Raw genomic sequence first — 15,832 nt, forward strand, 5'->3', positions numbered from 1 at the left:
CGAATGGGCTTTACGAGAACAGTCTTTGAATATTTAATAGTGACATTCTTTTTCTCCATTAGGAGCTATTACGCCATCCTTGGCTCCACATTAACGCCCCCGCCATCCGATTTTCTCGTTACAAGAAATGGGGGTCCCCACTGATTAACTACGTTTACTTAACCCTTTGGTAAGCGGTCTATACTTGCACTTAGTATTTAGACCATAGTTTCCTGCAAACTATCCCATATTGTGCATTCTTTCCTTTGATAGGTTCCCAACATTGCATTATATATTCTCTTGGCACTGGTCTGCCGTGTGACTGGAACCCATATTCTGAATACACAAAGTCGATTTTAATGGTAAGAACGTTATAGGGATGTCTTCCCCCTCTCTTTATTAAACTTACAATAGCAAGGAGAATTATATGAACATAACCACATGATTTATCTGTAGGTTTTGTGATCACACGTTGGACGCTCGTTTTTATACCATAACCTAAATAGAAGAAAACGCTGTTCACGCATGCAAGTATTAGGTAAGAGTACAGTAATTCTGTGATTAGTTATTAGGTTACAACCCATAAAATAGGATAAATCTAACATTGTGTTTACCAATACTTAGAAACCCCTCCCCCCCCCTTTCTTTAGGCCAAATAATCTAACTACTACCAGTAAATCCAAAAGACACAGCTTTTCTATTATTATTTGTCTGTTTTTTCTTCGCTCTACCTTTCCTTATACCTTTACTGTCTTAACAAGTACGACTAAATTAGTCCTTTTATAGTCTAGAAGCAGACTTGTGTATAGATTTCTGTGCATATGTTTTCTCGCAAATTGTATTTTGAATCTGAATACATAAAATGGTTTTTATATCTGTAATAACATCTATCCGGATATGGTGGCAAACATGTATTATTGACTATAAGTGAAATGTATACAAAACAGTAAAGCTTATATACACACCCCTGTGGCTGTTTGGTCCCTAGTGGAACTATAAAATTTGTTGTCCCTTATGAATAGATTATCATGTACCTTACAGGTTCTGTGAACAAAATTGACACCATGCCTTGTTTTTCAAATTTATACTACACCCTCTAATTAAGTCACTTGTTGTTTTCGAGACCAACGTCTTTGCATAGCTTATTTAGCTGTTAAGTTGTTTAATCAAAGCGGTACACCACGAATTTGGAATGAAGATTATACTTTTACCAATAGAATGTAGTAGCAAACTGTTAGCTAGTTCAGTTGTAATTATGTCACGATAGGAATCCAAAAATAGTAATATTATGCTACGATTATGTTTTACAGAACTTTTGATGGTTAAAGTCCTGAGGAAGGCATATTGTATATGTCGAAACGCGTCGACTGGATGCCATCTGACCTCTTTTTAATTCATTTTATGAATACATATGTATCATCATTTTTATCAATTGTGATTAATGCACTTACTTTTTATTCCCTTATTTTATATAATTAAAAATTAATAATTTTTCTAACTGAACTAGTTTGTTTGTTGTATCTATTGTGTACTTTCCTCAGTGTATGCCTGGGATTGTTACTTTTCACATATTAGCACACAGCACAGCCGCAATGCGAAATCCTGGGAGGGGGAGGCAGGAGCAGCAGGTCAGGAGCAGCAGCCGGTGACAGGAGCAGGTGAGTGAGGAGGCGGCACACAGGTGAGGGGGGTAATGCACACGGGAGACCCTTTGACCGGACTCCCTGACCCTTTCTATTGGCTCCGTGGTGATGAGAGCCACGGAGCCAATAGAAAGGCTTAATTTCGCGTGCAGTTTTGTAAATATCGCATTACAAAACTGCCGATTTCGCGATTTTTTTGCAAATCGCGAAATCGTGATATCCTGGAGGGTCTGTATAAAGGATTAGTGGTGAATTAATATGGTGAAATATGAGATAATTTCAGTGGTGGATATTAGTCTGTTACTTGGAGTGAGAAGGATAGCGGATAAATAAAAGGGGAAGAAAGATTTGCATTCATATAGCACTTGTTACCCCCTGATGGGTGTTGAAGCGCTTTTCTGGCGAGTAGCACGCCACTCAGGAACCCATAAAAGATTAGTGTTGAATATATTAGTATAGTTGAATATGGAATTTGAGAAATGAACATGTTAGTCTGTTAATTTTGATTGAAAAGGATAGTGGAGGGATAAAAGAGTGAAGGATTTTATTTGTTTATTTTTTTATTTTTTAAGGTCTTAGCAGTAGAAAGAGGCTTTTGGATGAGTAAAAAGGCGTTTTGGAGGGAAGGAGTCAGAGGGAGAGTTTAGAAAGGTTTGTTTTAGGGGATCTGTGTAGTTAAGAGGTGTCAGATGATGCAAGGAGGGGTAGAGCAGGAGAGAGTCTAGAAAGGGTTATTTAGGCAGTCATAGTAGTGGTATGGGGTTTGGGATAAAAGAGTGGATGTAGAGGATATATTGATAGATGTATAGGATGAGAGATAGGATAGTCTATTAGAAGGAGTAGTAGAAAGAAGTTTGAGATGAGTCAGAAGGTTGGGCCAGAAGATATATATAGAGCGAAGTATAGGCTGGGAAAAATGCTAGTGCATTGGAAATGCTAAATTAGAAGAAAGTGATAAATATATAGATCCATAAGTACATTGAAAGTATATAGATACATAAAGGAAGAAAGTATATTTAGTTTAAGTATATTGATAGAGGCACAGGATGAGAAATAGGGTAGTGCATTGGACATGCTTTTTCAGGAGAAAAGTAAGGCACACAGTTCCAAGTACACGGAAGGTACATAGATGCACAATGGAAGTATGCACATGTAGACCAAAGATGATTTTTATTTATTGATGAATATTATTATTTTTTAATTTTTTATATTCTCTTAACATAATTATTTTACATGTTTTATAAAGTAATACACAAAGATAGGTACATATCCATATTGAAAACAAATGCTTAGATACAGAGGGATATGCTGTAAATTTATTTTTCTGTATGGTGTTTATGTTGGGGAGAGCCAGATCTTGAGCAGTTTTCTGAAGATAAGGTGGTTGTTATCGGTGGATCTTATGTTGGGGGGTAAAGAGTTCCATAGTTTGGCTGCTTGAACAGAGAAGGATGTGCCACCCATGGTTTTTTTCTTGTATGGTGGGATTTTGAGGCAAGATGCTCCTTTAGAGCGGAAGTTCTTTTGTTGAATGTGTTTGGTGATTTTATTCCTGATGAAGAGTGGTCCTATTCCATGTATTGCTTTGTGGGTAATACAAAGCAGCTTGAACGTGGATCTTCTGCCAACCGGTAACCAATGCAGGGCTTTCAAGGCAGGGGAGATGTGGTCTCGTGGTTTGATATGCAAGAGTAGTCTGGCAGCCGAGTTCTGAATCTGTTGTAGTCTTTTCAGTGTCATTAAAGGTGATCCGTGGTAGAGGGTATTGGCGTAATCGAGTTTGGATAGAAAAAGGGAGATGGTAGCTTGGACCTTGTGTGGAAATCCCAAAGGAGGGAAAATTTGTTGCAGCGGTTTTATAGTAGCAAAGCTTGATCTTGCTAGTTTATCCACTTTGACATTCATTGACAGCTTGGAGTCCATGGTCATTCCTAGGTTTCTTACTTCCTCTGATACTTTAGGCAGTGATCCCAGTTCATCAGGCCATGCGGCAAGCGGGTTGTAATTTTTCCAATCGCCACACGTGAGTATTTCAGTTTTTGAAGCATTCAATTTGAGATGGCTCCAAATCATCCACTGATCCACGGCTGAGACAGCTGAAAATTGGTGATTTTCCAATGTCTTTGAGGCATTCCAGCTGAAGGAGTATTTGCGTGTCATCTGCATAGTTGTAGCACGTGAGGTGAAATTTATTGATCAGTTCTGGTAAAGACTTCATGTAGATGTTGAAAAGCATGGGCGAGATGATAGAACCTTGAGGGACCCCTGCTTTTGTGGAGTACGGTTTGGACGAGAAAGGTGAGGTATGGATGACATTAGTTCTGTTTCGAAGGCAGGACGCAATCCAGTCTAGAGCAGTTCCCTCTATGCCAGCTTCATAAAGTCTTTGTTTCAGAGTGTCATGGTCAACCGTGTCAAAGGGCGCTGAGAGGTCCAAGAGGAGTAGCGCAGCAACCCCGTTGCGGTCAACTGTATTCTTTAGGTCATCCCAGATGGCCAGGAAGAGGCACTGAATCTGCCCTCCTTGACGGAATCTTGTTTGGAAATCTGAAAGTGTGTCATTCTCTTCAATGAATTTTGACATCTGGGCGAACGCTGCTCTTTCTATCAGTTTGCCCAGATAAGGTCCATTTGTAATGAGTCTGTAGTTGTCAGGGTTCAGCGGGTTCAAGTTTGTTTTCTTCAGTAAAGGGTGTATGTATGACTTTTTTAGTTCTTCTGGAAATATTCCAGTAGTTAAGGAATCGTTGATGATTCTTCTTACTGGAATGGCAGCAGAGTTTGTTAAAAGAATTGTCTTGAAAGTTTGTGGCGGACAGGGGTCAGAAGGGCTGCCGGCAGGCCTGCTTGCTTTGACCGGGTCCATAAATTCATCGTGTGAGATGTGTTGGAAGGAACTGAGAAGTTTGATTAGAGCATTCTTGGATAGTTGTTTTGTACAAGGGTTAGTGCTGGTGCTTTGTTTCTGTTGTAAGTACAAGTCCAATGTGTCTGCTTTGTCCGTGTAATGATTTGCCAGTTTGTCTGTGAAATCTTGAGTAACAGGATGAGTTCCTTCTAGGCAATTTGGTTTTCGAAATTCATTGAGTATTTTATAGAATTCTTTATTTGCACATTTAGCGTTTTGAATTCTGTCTGATTAGTACCTTTTCTTAGCTTTTTTGATAGCCGACTTATATAATCTGTTAATTTTCTGTAGGTGAAGTCTGTCTTGTTTGGTGTTTGTTTTGAGCCAGGTGTGTTGCAGCTTTCTAATTTGTTGTTTTATGTCTTATTTCTATGTTTCTCCAAGGCGCTTTTTTTCTTTTGTTCTGTTGTGTGGTTTTGAGTGGTATCAGGATGTCAAAAGCTTCCTGTAGCCACTCATATAGAATCTGAATAGAATTTATGGTTTCCAGATTTATACTGGATGTTAGTTGTGTTTCTAAGTGTTCCAAATTGAGTTTGTTCCACGGCCGATAGGTTGATGGATGTAAGGTAGTTTTAGGTGAGTCGCTTAGCGTTGTTTTATGTTGGAAAGCAAGCAAGTGGTGGTCCGACCATGTGACTGGAGTTATAGTTTGAAAGGTAACTAGTTCAGTATTAGCAAAAATGACATCTAGGATATGTCCAGCTGTGTGTGTCGGATTGGGGACAATCTGATGCAGGGTCAATGCGTCTAGGCTGGTGATTACTGTTTTTGGATGGGACATATTGGTTTTATCAAACCAAATGTTAAGGTCACCCAGAACGCATAGGTTGGGGTGTATTGTTATCAGGTTTGAAACTGTGTCTAGAAGTGCGTCTGGGAATGTGCCTTGCTAGGTGGAGGTCTGTAAAGGAGCAGGAAGTTACAGGTGGAAGACGGTGTAGGATTGCATCTTTCTTGTTAGAAGAGCCTCACAATTCTTTATGGAGATGTTGTTAACTTTAGTGATATGTATTGTTTGCCTGAATACAACAGCTAGACCACCTCCTTTTTTGGCTATACGTTTTTGGGTGATTATTTGATAGCCTAGAGGAATGGCTTCGTGCAGGACTGGAGCCATTCCTCTCCCAACCATGATTAAGTTATGAATAGTATGTCTGGTTTTGCATCAGTCAGAAGGTCGTAGATGTGATGCTTGTTTTTAGAGAGGGATCGAGCATTTATTAGTAGACAGTGTAGAGAGTGGCCTTTGGTGACAGTGGGACTTTGTTTTGTAGAAGAGTGATCAGTATTGTGTGGGTGTTTAGCAGGTGTGTTTTTAGTGCTGGTATTGGCTGTATTAGGATAGCAATCGTGTAGCTGTTCTTTATCGTGTTCCTCATCCAGCATGCTAAGAAGACAGTTTGATGGGTCTTCATGTGTATGTGTTGGTGATGGTGTTTGAGAGGGAGTTGGAGCGCTGTGTTGCTTTTGTGGTGTAACATTGTTGTGAGGTAGACTTGGGGAAGCAAAGTTGTGAGGTGTGGCATGTTGCTTATATTTTTTGCGTGTGTTAAAGGAGGAAGGTGTATGAGTCAGGGGAGGTGGTGCAGGATGTGGGTCATGTCGTAATGTTCTAAATTGTCCAATGTGCGAAAGAAAGAAAAGTGAATATCAATTGCCATGTTAAAAGTATAATCCGCACTTTGTCAGAAGACAAATCCCGATAATAGCACTCTGACCTTGAATGAACAAAATAAAAAAAAACTAAAAGTATCCTTATATCTGATTCATCGTGAAGCACCCCTGCACCCTTACTCGCAGCATCCACCTCTTATTTCATTAATTTAACACCAAACAGTGGCCAGGGGCACGTTTCTTTACTTGCTGCAGAGCCCAAAACGCTTTGGCAAATTCATGCATATTTGGCGAAAAGGACTCTCATGTAGGGTCTTGGAATTGTTTCCATTTTTCACAATCTTGTGTTGTGCGCAGTGTGAGGAGGTGCAACTGGAGGACTAGCTCAACCCCTACCTTAGCTGTTGAGTGGCTTTTCCGTGCCTTTTCCCCTGGAATGACCTCCATCTCTGTCCAGCAGTGTCTGATGAATGCCAGCTTCAGATGAATTATTTTAATACTTGGCCTGATGTGATTTATTTGTGCTGATAAGTTTTACCCTGAATGATTTATGGCTGTTTTTTCTGCCTAGGAGGCGAGTCCCGATGGAGATAGCTGCGCAGTGTGCATCGATAACTACAAGCCCAATGATGTAGTCCGTATTTTAACGTGCAAGTAAGTATCCTTGGAAACAAAGAAGCTATTTTGGATTTTTGTGTAGATATTAGCTGGGAAATCTCTCAAAGTGTGTCTGTTAGGTTTGATGTTTGCATCCAATAGCTAAACAAGGATGCATGCTGTGGGGGCTGGTGCAAGCGAGAAAAATGCGCCTTTAACTGCTATTGGGCTAGTCCTATGCAGCAAATATCAGGGTTCAATGGGCCCCTCAGGGCTCTAGTGCCATTGGGCCTCCCTCACCAATGATAGCCACTCCCCTGGCTCCATCCATTATGAGCATATTGCATTGAAGAAATGCTCCATACATGAAGAAAGAGACATTGGGTCTGCCTCTTTTAGCCATCATTAGCTTTTTTGTGTATCTTTGTCAGGGCCTAAAACAGCCATATGCCATCAAGGCAGTAAATCTTTTAGGTCATTTACTGCAGGTTTTGCTTCTCTCTGAGAGAGGTTCATAGCAGAAGGGGATATAGAGCACACCTTTTATTTGTAATGGAGAAGCCAGCATTTAGAGTCACCTGCATGGTCTTCTGTTCTGTTCAACATGCTCAAGGCTCGATTTCGCCTTTCCTTCTCTGTTGTGGTTTGTCGGAAACATGAGCTGGGCTATAGAACATTCTTTGTTTGCTACTTGTTTCCTATGTTGGCCATATTGTGTATGGTCCACAATAACCCATCAACATGTTAACCTCAAAAAATAATGTTGTATATTTGGAACTGTTAATCTTGACACCCTTGGGTGTGAGTCCCCAAGCTTTGTTTTTACCCATCCTATTTTGCTAAATGTGTTTTTGTTGGCTTACAGACTCTGTGCACTTTGCCACTGCTAAAGTGCTTGAGCCCTGTTCTTAAAACATGGTAAAATTGGCCTACATGCAATTGTCACATTTAATTTATTTGTAACTCTCCAATAAATGGTACCACATGTACCCCGGCCCTATAAATTAAATGCTGCTTGTGTTCCTTTAGCACTCAAAATGCCACTCTAAAGTAGCACTTTGAATCCTATCTCTGGCCTGCCATTGTAGCCTCTAGTGCAGTTGTGTATTGCCATTTCAGCCTAGCAAAGTAAAATGTCGCCAGACCTAAAACCTTCTTTTTTAATACTTCTAAATCACCCCTAAGGTGGACACAAACAGCTCCTCGTGCAGGGTGCAAGGTATTTAAAATGTTGGACATGGGTACTTACGTTTTCGATGTCTGGCAGTGAAAAACTCCTAAAGCTATTTTCACTGTAGTTAGCCCTATCTCTCAAACCGACTAGCAAAGGTTTACCATATTACATTTAATAAGTGCTAACTTTGGATTGGTAGCACCCAGCGATATGCTGTTTAGTCTAAAATGAATTGTAATTTTAAATCCTCTTTAATGCTAAAGTCGAATTTTGAGTCACTATTCAGAAAATACCACTTTTAGAAAATTGGCGTTTTGTTGTCCCAACCATTTGTGCCTTCCGCCAGTGTCCTCGGTCACATGACTATGAATGGCTCTGCTATTGGGGTTTGTGTATTTCTCCTGGACAGTGGCACAAAGGGGACTTGGTATGAACAGTATGGGCTATCCTGCTAGTATGGCTGGGGGCACAGCTGTTACCTGTCTCACTTATGCTTCAAAGGGCATTGCCTAATACACACACTCAAAGGAACCTGAAACCAGCCTTTTGTCACCCTGACTGGAGCCTAGACAGGAGAATGAAAGTGCTTTCAAAAACCAGATGTGAGGGTAGGACAAGGGGTCCCCCCACAGGTATAAATCTAGGACCCCCAACCGATCACTTCTGGACCTGTGGAAGACTCTAAATTACTACCCTGCTGCTGGAAGGACTGCCCTATGAAGGAAAATTGGATCTGCTCCTTGTACCCAAGACCAGCAGAGTGACTCCAGGGCATAGCTGGCAGGCCTCCCATTCAAGCTCACAGGAAACAACATGCTCCAGAGACTCTGCAAGGTAAACGTACTGCCTGTTGCAAGTCCCTACTGGGTTGAGTCCTAGCTGCCAAGGTTACTCTACCCTTAAAGTGATGCTTACGTAGCCTTGTCCTACCAAAAAAACCAAACCCGGGACTTGGACAATTTTTCAAGGAAAAACTGTTATAAGAACTGGCAGGAGACTGGGACCGACCTGTGAGCCAATCCGACGAAGATGTATCGCCCTTGGGATAGACTTTGCCACAGCTCCCTCTACGTTTTTGTCTTCAGCAACAAATCCTCTTTAGCAAGAACTCCAGATAATGCGATTTAGCCTTATGGGGCCATCGTTAACTACAGCCTGCAGGCTCATTCCGCTGGGTGAATCTGGAATCCAGAAAAACTTCTAAGTCCAAAGGTAGAAATCTTCATGGTGCTCCACAGCAACCAGCAACCCAATGACGTTAACAACCTTGTCGGCCTGAAAATCCAGCTTTTCCCTCTGAGTTCTTCGCACCTTCAACGGCTCCACCAAGGTCTCATCCAGTGGCTTCTCATCATCGAAGAATCGTCTGCTGATATAGCGTAGTGTGTGTTCCCACTGAAACTCTACCTTCTCAAGAAAGTTTTCAGAAATGTTTTCTAAGTCCGAACTTAAGATGGGATACGGCAAAATACACCCCTTGTATCCCACCCGCTGTCCATCATGGTCAGCCCTAACTTTTGACTTTGATCCGGTCTCACCAATATAGATAACGGAGGATAGAGCCTTGTTCTTTTTGGTGCTAGGTTTCACTAGGAAATGTCAACATTTCTTAACTAACTGGATTTTGTTCATTACAAGGTCATTTTTTTTAAATTAAAATGTACTTTGTCTAAGTTGATTTAGGATTTTTCTTGTGTTGTGTGTTTCACTTTATCACTTTTTGTGTGCTGATTGAATACTTTAAACATTGCCTCTAAGTTATGTCTAACTGCTTTTGTGCTAAGCTACCAGGGGGTTAAGCACAGGTTAATTTAGGGACTTTTTGTTGTTCACCCTTTCAAAAATTGTATTTATTATTTGAGTGGGGCTTCCACCCCTCTCAACTAATAACTGAAATTTCAATCAGTAAACCTTTATCAACATATGCCAGCACTCGTGCTTTTGGTGGGTTATTTCTGCATATACAAAAAAAAAACTTTATTCAAGTGTCCTCCTGCTTAAAAACGTCTACCACTTCAGTGCATGTCAATGAGAAGGTTAACTTCCCCCAGTGTTTTTTTCTGGATTTCCATCATATATGCTGTCAAAAGTTGGCGTATGTACATCGATCGCTTTATTTCACTAAATGGGAAATTAAACTTGTTTGGATTATACTATCTACAGTAGCATCTGCAACATCGGGGCTTCTACTTAAGCATAGACCGATGGGGAGACAGAAAAATTAGTCTGAGAAAGAGGCGTGTTCCGTTATACCTAGTTGTAAAACTCTATCACCAGGGAGGGTATCCCAGCACTGAAGCAAAGGCAAGCCTAGCCTGGCCTAGGACTACACCAGTTGGAAGTCTATTCAAAGAGCCATATCTTCAGCTCCTTGTCAAATTTGAGATTTGAAGAAGCAGCTCTGATGTGTATCAACAGGTTTTCCAGGCTTAAGGAGCGATGTAGCAGAAAGCCCTACCTTCAGATCTGGTTCTTCATATGCATGGGATGTGTGTGAATAGTCTGGTTGAGCTGAGGTGTATTGTGGGTTTGTGGAATGTGGCGCAGTTGTTGAGGTAAGCTAGGCCTGTGTTGTGTAGAGATTTAAATGTATGCATGAAGAGTTTGAACAGAGCTTGCTTGTGTATAGGAAGGCGGTGGTGTTCTCATAGGTGTATGGTGAAGTGCATGCGGCATGATAGGTTGAGTGTGATCCTGGCTGCTAAGTATTTTATGGTTTGGAGACACCTGGTCAGTTGTGTGTTGATTCTGCCGTAGAGTATTCTGGTAGTCCAGTTTTCTTGCAGTGAGGGCTTGGGTGACAGTTCTGTATGTGCTGGTGGAGTGCCATTAAATGGTTTTCATCAGCATGTCCAGGTTGTGCAAGCAGGAGGCCCTGACTGTGTTGGCTTGGGCAGTCGTGGTGAGTTTATCGTTGATGACCACGCTGCTGATCTTGTTTAGATGGGTGGGTCCGAGTTCTGCCAGCCACCAGATGGAGTGCCCCGGTGAGGAGCTTCAGCTGAAAATGATGACTTATGCCTTATTAGTGTTCATGTTGGGAAAACAGTTGGTTTTCATCCAGGTAGCGACTCCTGTCATGCAAGCGGGATAGCTTGGTCTAGGTTTAAGGTGTTTAGTTGAATAGGATCTCTCCTGTCTCAGCATAGGATAGTGTGTCAATTCCATGGTTGTGGATGAAGCTGGCAAGCAGGATCATGTAGGTGTTGAAGATTCTTGGCCTATATTATGAGACTTGCCATATGCCACAGATGAGATTACTGGCATCCAAGCATTAAGGAAGCTAGGCTGACAGACTGGTTTTGAACAGTCAGGAAGCGGCATCTCCAACAGGGTGCAGGTCCTTGGATTCTGTTTATTGCTGGCTGAGGACTGGATGCGATATTACATTGAGAGCTGCAAAAAGGTTAAGAAGGCAGAGGGCTGCCGTGTCGTCTGTGTCCATGATTATATGGATGTCGTTTGTTGCAGCAATAAGGGCTGTTTCAATACTGTGGTTGGGTCTAAAACCAGATTGAATGGTGTCAAGGAGATGGGGTTTGGTGAGGTTATTACCTAGGTGCCTGTCGATCAGCTTCTCCAGGACTTTGGCCAGGTAAGGTTGCACGGAGATGACTCTAGTTGGTTGAGAGTTAGGTGAAGTGGCAGTAACAAAAGCAGGAGAGACAGAGAGCGAGAAAAGGTTAAGAGAAGTGATGCTCAAGGATGTAAACTACTATCTAAACCATTCCCTCCTTCTCTGCCTGCCTGTACCTCTTAGTCTCTCTCGCTCACTCTCTTCAGTGTCATTTTAAGGATTTTTGTAATCCCAGGCAAAACCTATTTCAAATCAATCATCTTTGTATGACCCAGCTTCTGGGAGTTTTACTTTTAATTCGGTATAGTTTGGGGATTATTCGGGCCTAAATTAGCAGGAAATGCATAATACAATTCACTGTTGCTCCGAACAGGGCCCCCCAACATGTCTTGCCCAGGGCCCCCAAAATCCTTAAGATGACATTGATCGAGGCAAGCCTGCACCATTCCTGCCCATACTAGACCTGGTCCGTGTGTATGAGCAACGTTTGCACTGAAGCTTCATGCACTATCACCGCCTCTACTCAAGCTGTACCTTTCCTTAACCAGTACATAGTTTTCTCATTTATTTGGAGCGTGGCATAAGTGCTTTGTTTTGCCCAAAGTTGCATTTGCTCCCTTTGAAAATTTCCAACACATTTAACGGTCTAATTTGGAAACTTCCGAGGACAAAAGGTACCGTTTAAAGTGCACGCTTTACTGATCCTGCAGGGATTGTGCAAGCATGGCAGCTGTCCTGGAATGGGACCAGCTCTCTGGGTAAATGAAGCCTAGATCTCCAGCCAGTGAACTCGGCACAAGGACCTGCATACTTGTGCATGGGCCAGATCCATGCCAGTCCAAACTGCCCAGGACTGTGTGTCACCCCAGACGTGCCCATCATTTTAACAAGGACAAGGGAACGACTGATTGCACTTACCCTGGCGCTAGTACGAGGTGCACTGTGTGTTGATTACCGCAACAATTGATGTTCCGTCGTTATGTTGTAAACACTTTCTCTCCGTACTGGTTGAATTTGTGATAGGAGTTGGCACACCGGTTTGGCTTAAAGTGGGCTGGGTCCTGCCAGGATTCAGCACTGACAGATAGCATGTGCTGGGACGGGTCCCTATCGGGCTTTCCTTTTTTGCCATCGACCTCAGGGTGAAAAAAACAACTTCACTCTGCAGCCGTACCACCCCTCACTGCCTTTGATGTAACATCAAAAACACTCTTTCTAGTACTTTCACAGTCTCATAATTTCAGAACTGAAGCATTTTCAATATTATATACAAAAAAGCCATAGTTGTTGCATTTTTATCTTATGCAACTAACAATCATTAACAAAGCCAATAGTCCTGGCTTGTTGTGGGTATAATGTTAGTTGCTGGATTATATATCAGGGTGCACTGACAAACAGCAAAATACCAATCGGGAGGCACACGATGTGATGCACAGGTTTTTAGTGTTTTGATTACACAGCTCAGATGCTCTAAACCAGTGGTCTTCAAACCTTTAATGCAGTGCCCCACCCGTGAAAAAATAAAACTTATCTATCCCCCTCTTTTTCACAATTATTCCATTAAATTGGCAATGTATAAATATGTCTCGACTTATTTAAACACAAGACACATTTAAACATTGCAGTTAAATTATGTTACTGTTTTAAAAATGCAACCAAATAAATGATTGCCAAACATACTATTCTGGTCAGGCAGGCCTTGCTATCGTGTAAAAGTATCCACAGTATGATTATTAGAATAGGCCATGAAAAATTCAGAGCTGCTTGTGAAAGCCATCACCCTTTTAGTAAGGTAACCCCAAACCCACATTGTTACTGTTTTAGTGCAACTAAAATTGTTAATAAGAAATGTAAATTACAGTAAAATTCGGGTCGGCAGATAGAGAAAATATATGAATTTTTTTTTGCGTTCAGTAATGAGATCACACTTCCTCGCAGTGTACAGAATAATACAATGACAATTGATAGCTAGTTGGAAGATAGAGTTGAATTTATGACTCTTCGCTCTGATGCAGGAGTTATCCGTGCCCTTGTCGTCTTGGACCTTTCTGTGGCACTTGGCATAGTTGATCATATCATGCTCTTGGACACCCTCTGGGCCTCTAGTTGGCACCATCCATGAGTGGTTTAGATCCTTGCTGCTAAACTGGGTACTGTCTCTGCCTCCTTGGACCCATGAATGTAAATCATTGCGCTGGTGGGTCTATCAGGGTTCCTCGATCACCACTCGGACACAATCCTATGTGAGCTTCTAGCATGTGTGTGTGTTTGATCATATGCTGGACCCATTTCAAGGTACTGGAGCATAGCTGACCTAAACACCTTCAGGATCTAGTATTACTCTACACTCTGGTCATATTTAACCACAGGAAGCACTGGAGGAGATTGGCTCGGGTGCTTGGTGCTCAACTTTGTAACTCACTCGATATCTACAAAGTGCTATTTTTCATATTTGTGCCACCCTCCTAATGTTTGATTTACATGGCAGACTTGTATGAACTGTATAATTAGTTCAAATGAGTCTAACTTCTTAATCCCTTCTGGAATGCAATTGTTAGGAAGATGAAGTATTTAGTTGGTCTCACATACCTTGCTGAGCTAGTTGTAAACTCCCTTAAAACCTAGGTTGCCAATTTTTGAGGTATACAGAAAGGACCTGATGTGTAAAATAATAACGAGCTTACCTGATGCCCATCCAGCATTGTTCACATCTTCGAGTCAAACTGAGCTAGAATAGTGCTCGTCAGGTTTGTATTGTTTCAAAAAGAACTAGTGAAAGTGAACAGGTGAGATTTGCCTTCGTACAGTCATGTAGTATATTGATCATTTTGTTAGCACCCACCACAAGTCTACATATTAAGTATTATTTATCGCCTGAAATAAATGTGAGTCTGTGCTGACCGAGTCACATCTGGGGATCTGGTTGCTTGGCCAATAGTATTGAATGATGACTAAGTGGTCTTGTAGTGTCACCATATATTGCGCCGAGCAGGTGTGATAACATTGGCTAGGTGATTTTTTCAATAGTGTTGAGTACTAAAGCTATGGAGAAAAGGATTAATTATGCATTGTACATTGAATAATGCATCGAGACCATTAGAAACCAGCTTTTCGAGAGAGTTTTTTGGGGGGAAAGAGGAAGTTGAGCGACAGGTCTATAGTTAGCAGGGTTTCATGGACAGCAGTGTGTTCATTCAGTAGAGGAATGACTATTGTAAATCTAAAGAATTGAGGGTAGGTACCCAAAAAACAGAGTGCTCAAAGAGTGATGTATAGGAGAGAACGCTTGATGTGCTAGCAAGAGGATTCATGACTTTGTAGTGTTCATTGTAGTCGCGTGAAGGTGCAGAAATGCTAATCATACCAGGTGCTCAGATCTGTGCCATCTGTAGAACATTTTCTTTTTCATGGATTGAATGCTGGTGCAGATCAATGGTTGGGGGAAAAGTTCTCACACTGTCATTAAATTGAGAACAAGAAGTTGAGCGAAACTGGGTTCAAAGTCAATTCAATTTAAATTATAAATCTTTATTCGGCACTTAAAGACACCATAAAAGCACATACACAATATACACACAAATGTTTAAATACAAAAATTTTAAAAAGGTTAAAATTTAGCTAAAAAACACATTTCATTAGAATAGGGAAAAGAGGAATTTACTTTACGTAATTAGGGAGCATTAAAATCATTTCCTTCTCTAGTATTCCTTAGCCTCAATGCCACCCAGATAAAGCTTGTAATGCAAAGCAACGTGTGGGCATCTGCGGCTTCCTGAAGAAATCTCAAGGCCGTTTTTGCTTGTCTGAGTAGTTTCTTTCAGGATCCCTACTAAAAACTTACGTCTAGGGACAGAGTAAAAGGGGCATAACAAAACAAAGTGAAGGGTATCCTGCGGAGACCTAGTGTCGCAGCCGCAGGTACCCTTCGCCTCCACTGTAAGAGTGAATCCCGCAGGGACCGCAAGTAAATGGTGAAGCATATTTAGTCTGAATCAGGTCATATGGTACCGGTCCTGGGCATTATGCATGACCCTCAAATAAGGTTCCATTCCTTGCTTCACTGTTAGTTGGCAATAGGATAAAACGGTGGGCTTGTGTCTTTCCATCTCAGCCCTAGTCGTAAGGGAACAGTCTGAAAAAAGTTTTTTAACCATAGTTTTGTTCTGGCCAATTAAGGATTCTGGATCTGTGAAAAAATGTATACAGCCTATTGCCTCTAGAGAGTCCTTTATGTACTTTAGCCAGGCTATGTGACCCCCTTTGTCACGTTTCAGACAGTCTTGTATGATTTGTCTTGTAAGGACGGCTTCAGGATTAGTCCAGATTTTAACCCAGGA

The 15,832-nt window shown here is 41.5% G+C and overlaps 1 protein-coding gene across 2 annotated transcripts in view; it reads left to right on the forward strand.

Annotated features, from left to right (window-relative positions):
* Positions 1-15,832, forward strand: part of RNF128 (ring finger protein 128) — a 657,937-nt gene that overhangs the window by 606,809 nt on the left and 35,296 nt on the right. For both annotated transcript variants that reach the window (XM_086918579.1, XM_086918580.1), the window contains exon 4: positions 6,719-6,801. In XM_086918579.1, coding sequence (XP_086774705.1) covers positions 6,719-6,801 — 83 coding nt within the window. The remainder of the gene's footprint in view (positions 1-6,718; positions 6,802-15,832) is intronic.

The sequence above is a fragment of the Lissotriton vulgaris genome, chromosome 4_1 (genome assembly GCF_964263255.1).
Source record: "Lissotriton vulgaris chromosome 4_1, aLisVul1.2, whole genome shotgun sequence".
Lineage (NCBI taxonomy): Eukaryota > Metazoa > Chordata > Amphibia > Caudata > Salamandridae > Lissotriton > Lissotriton vulgaris.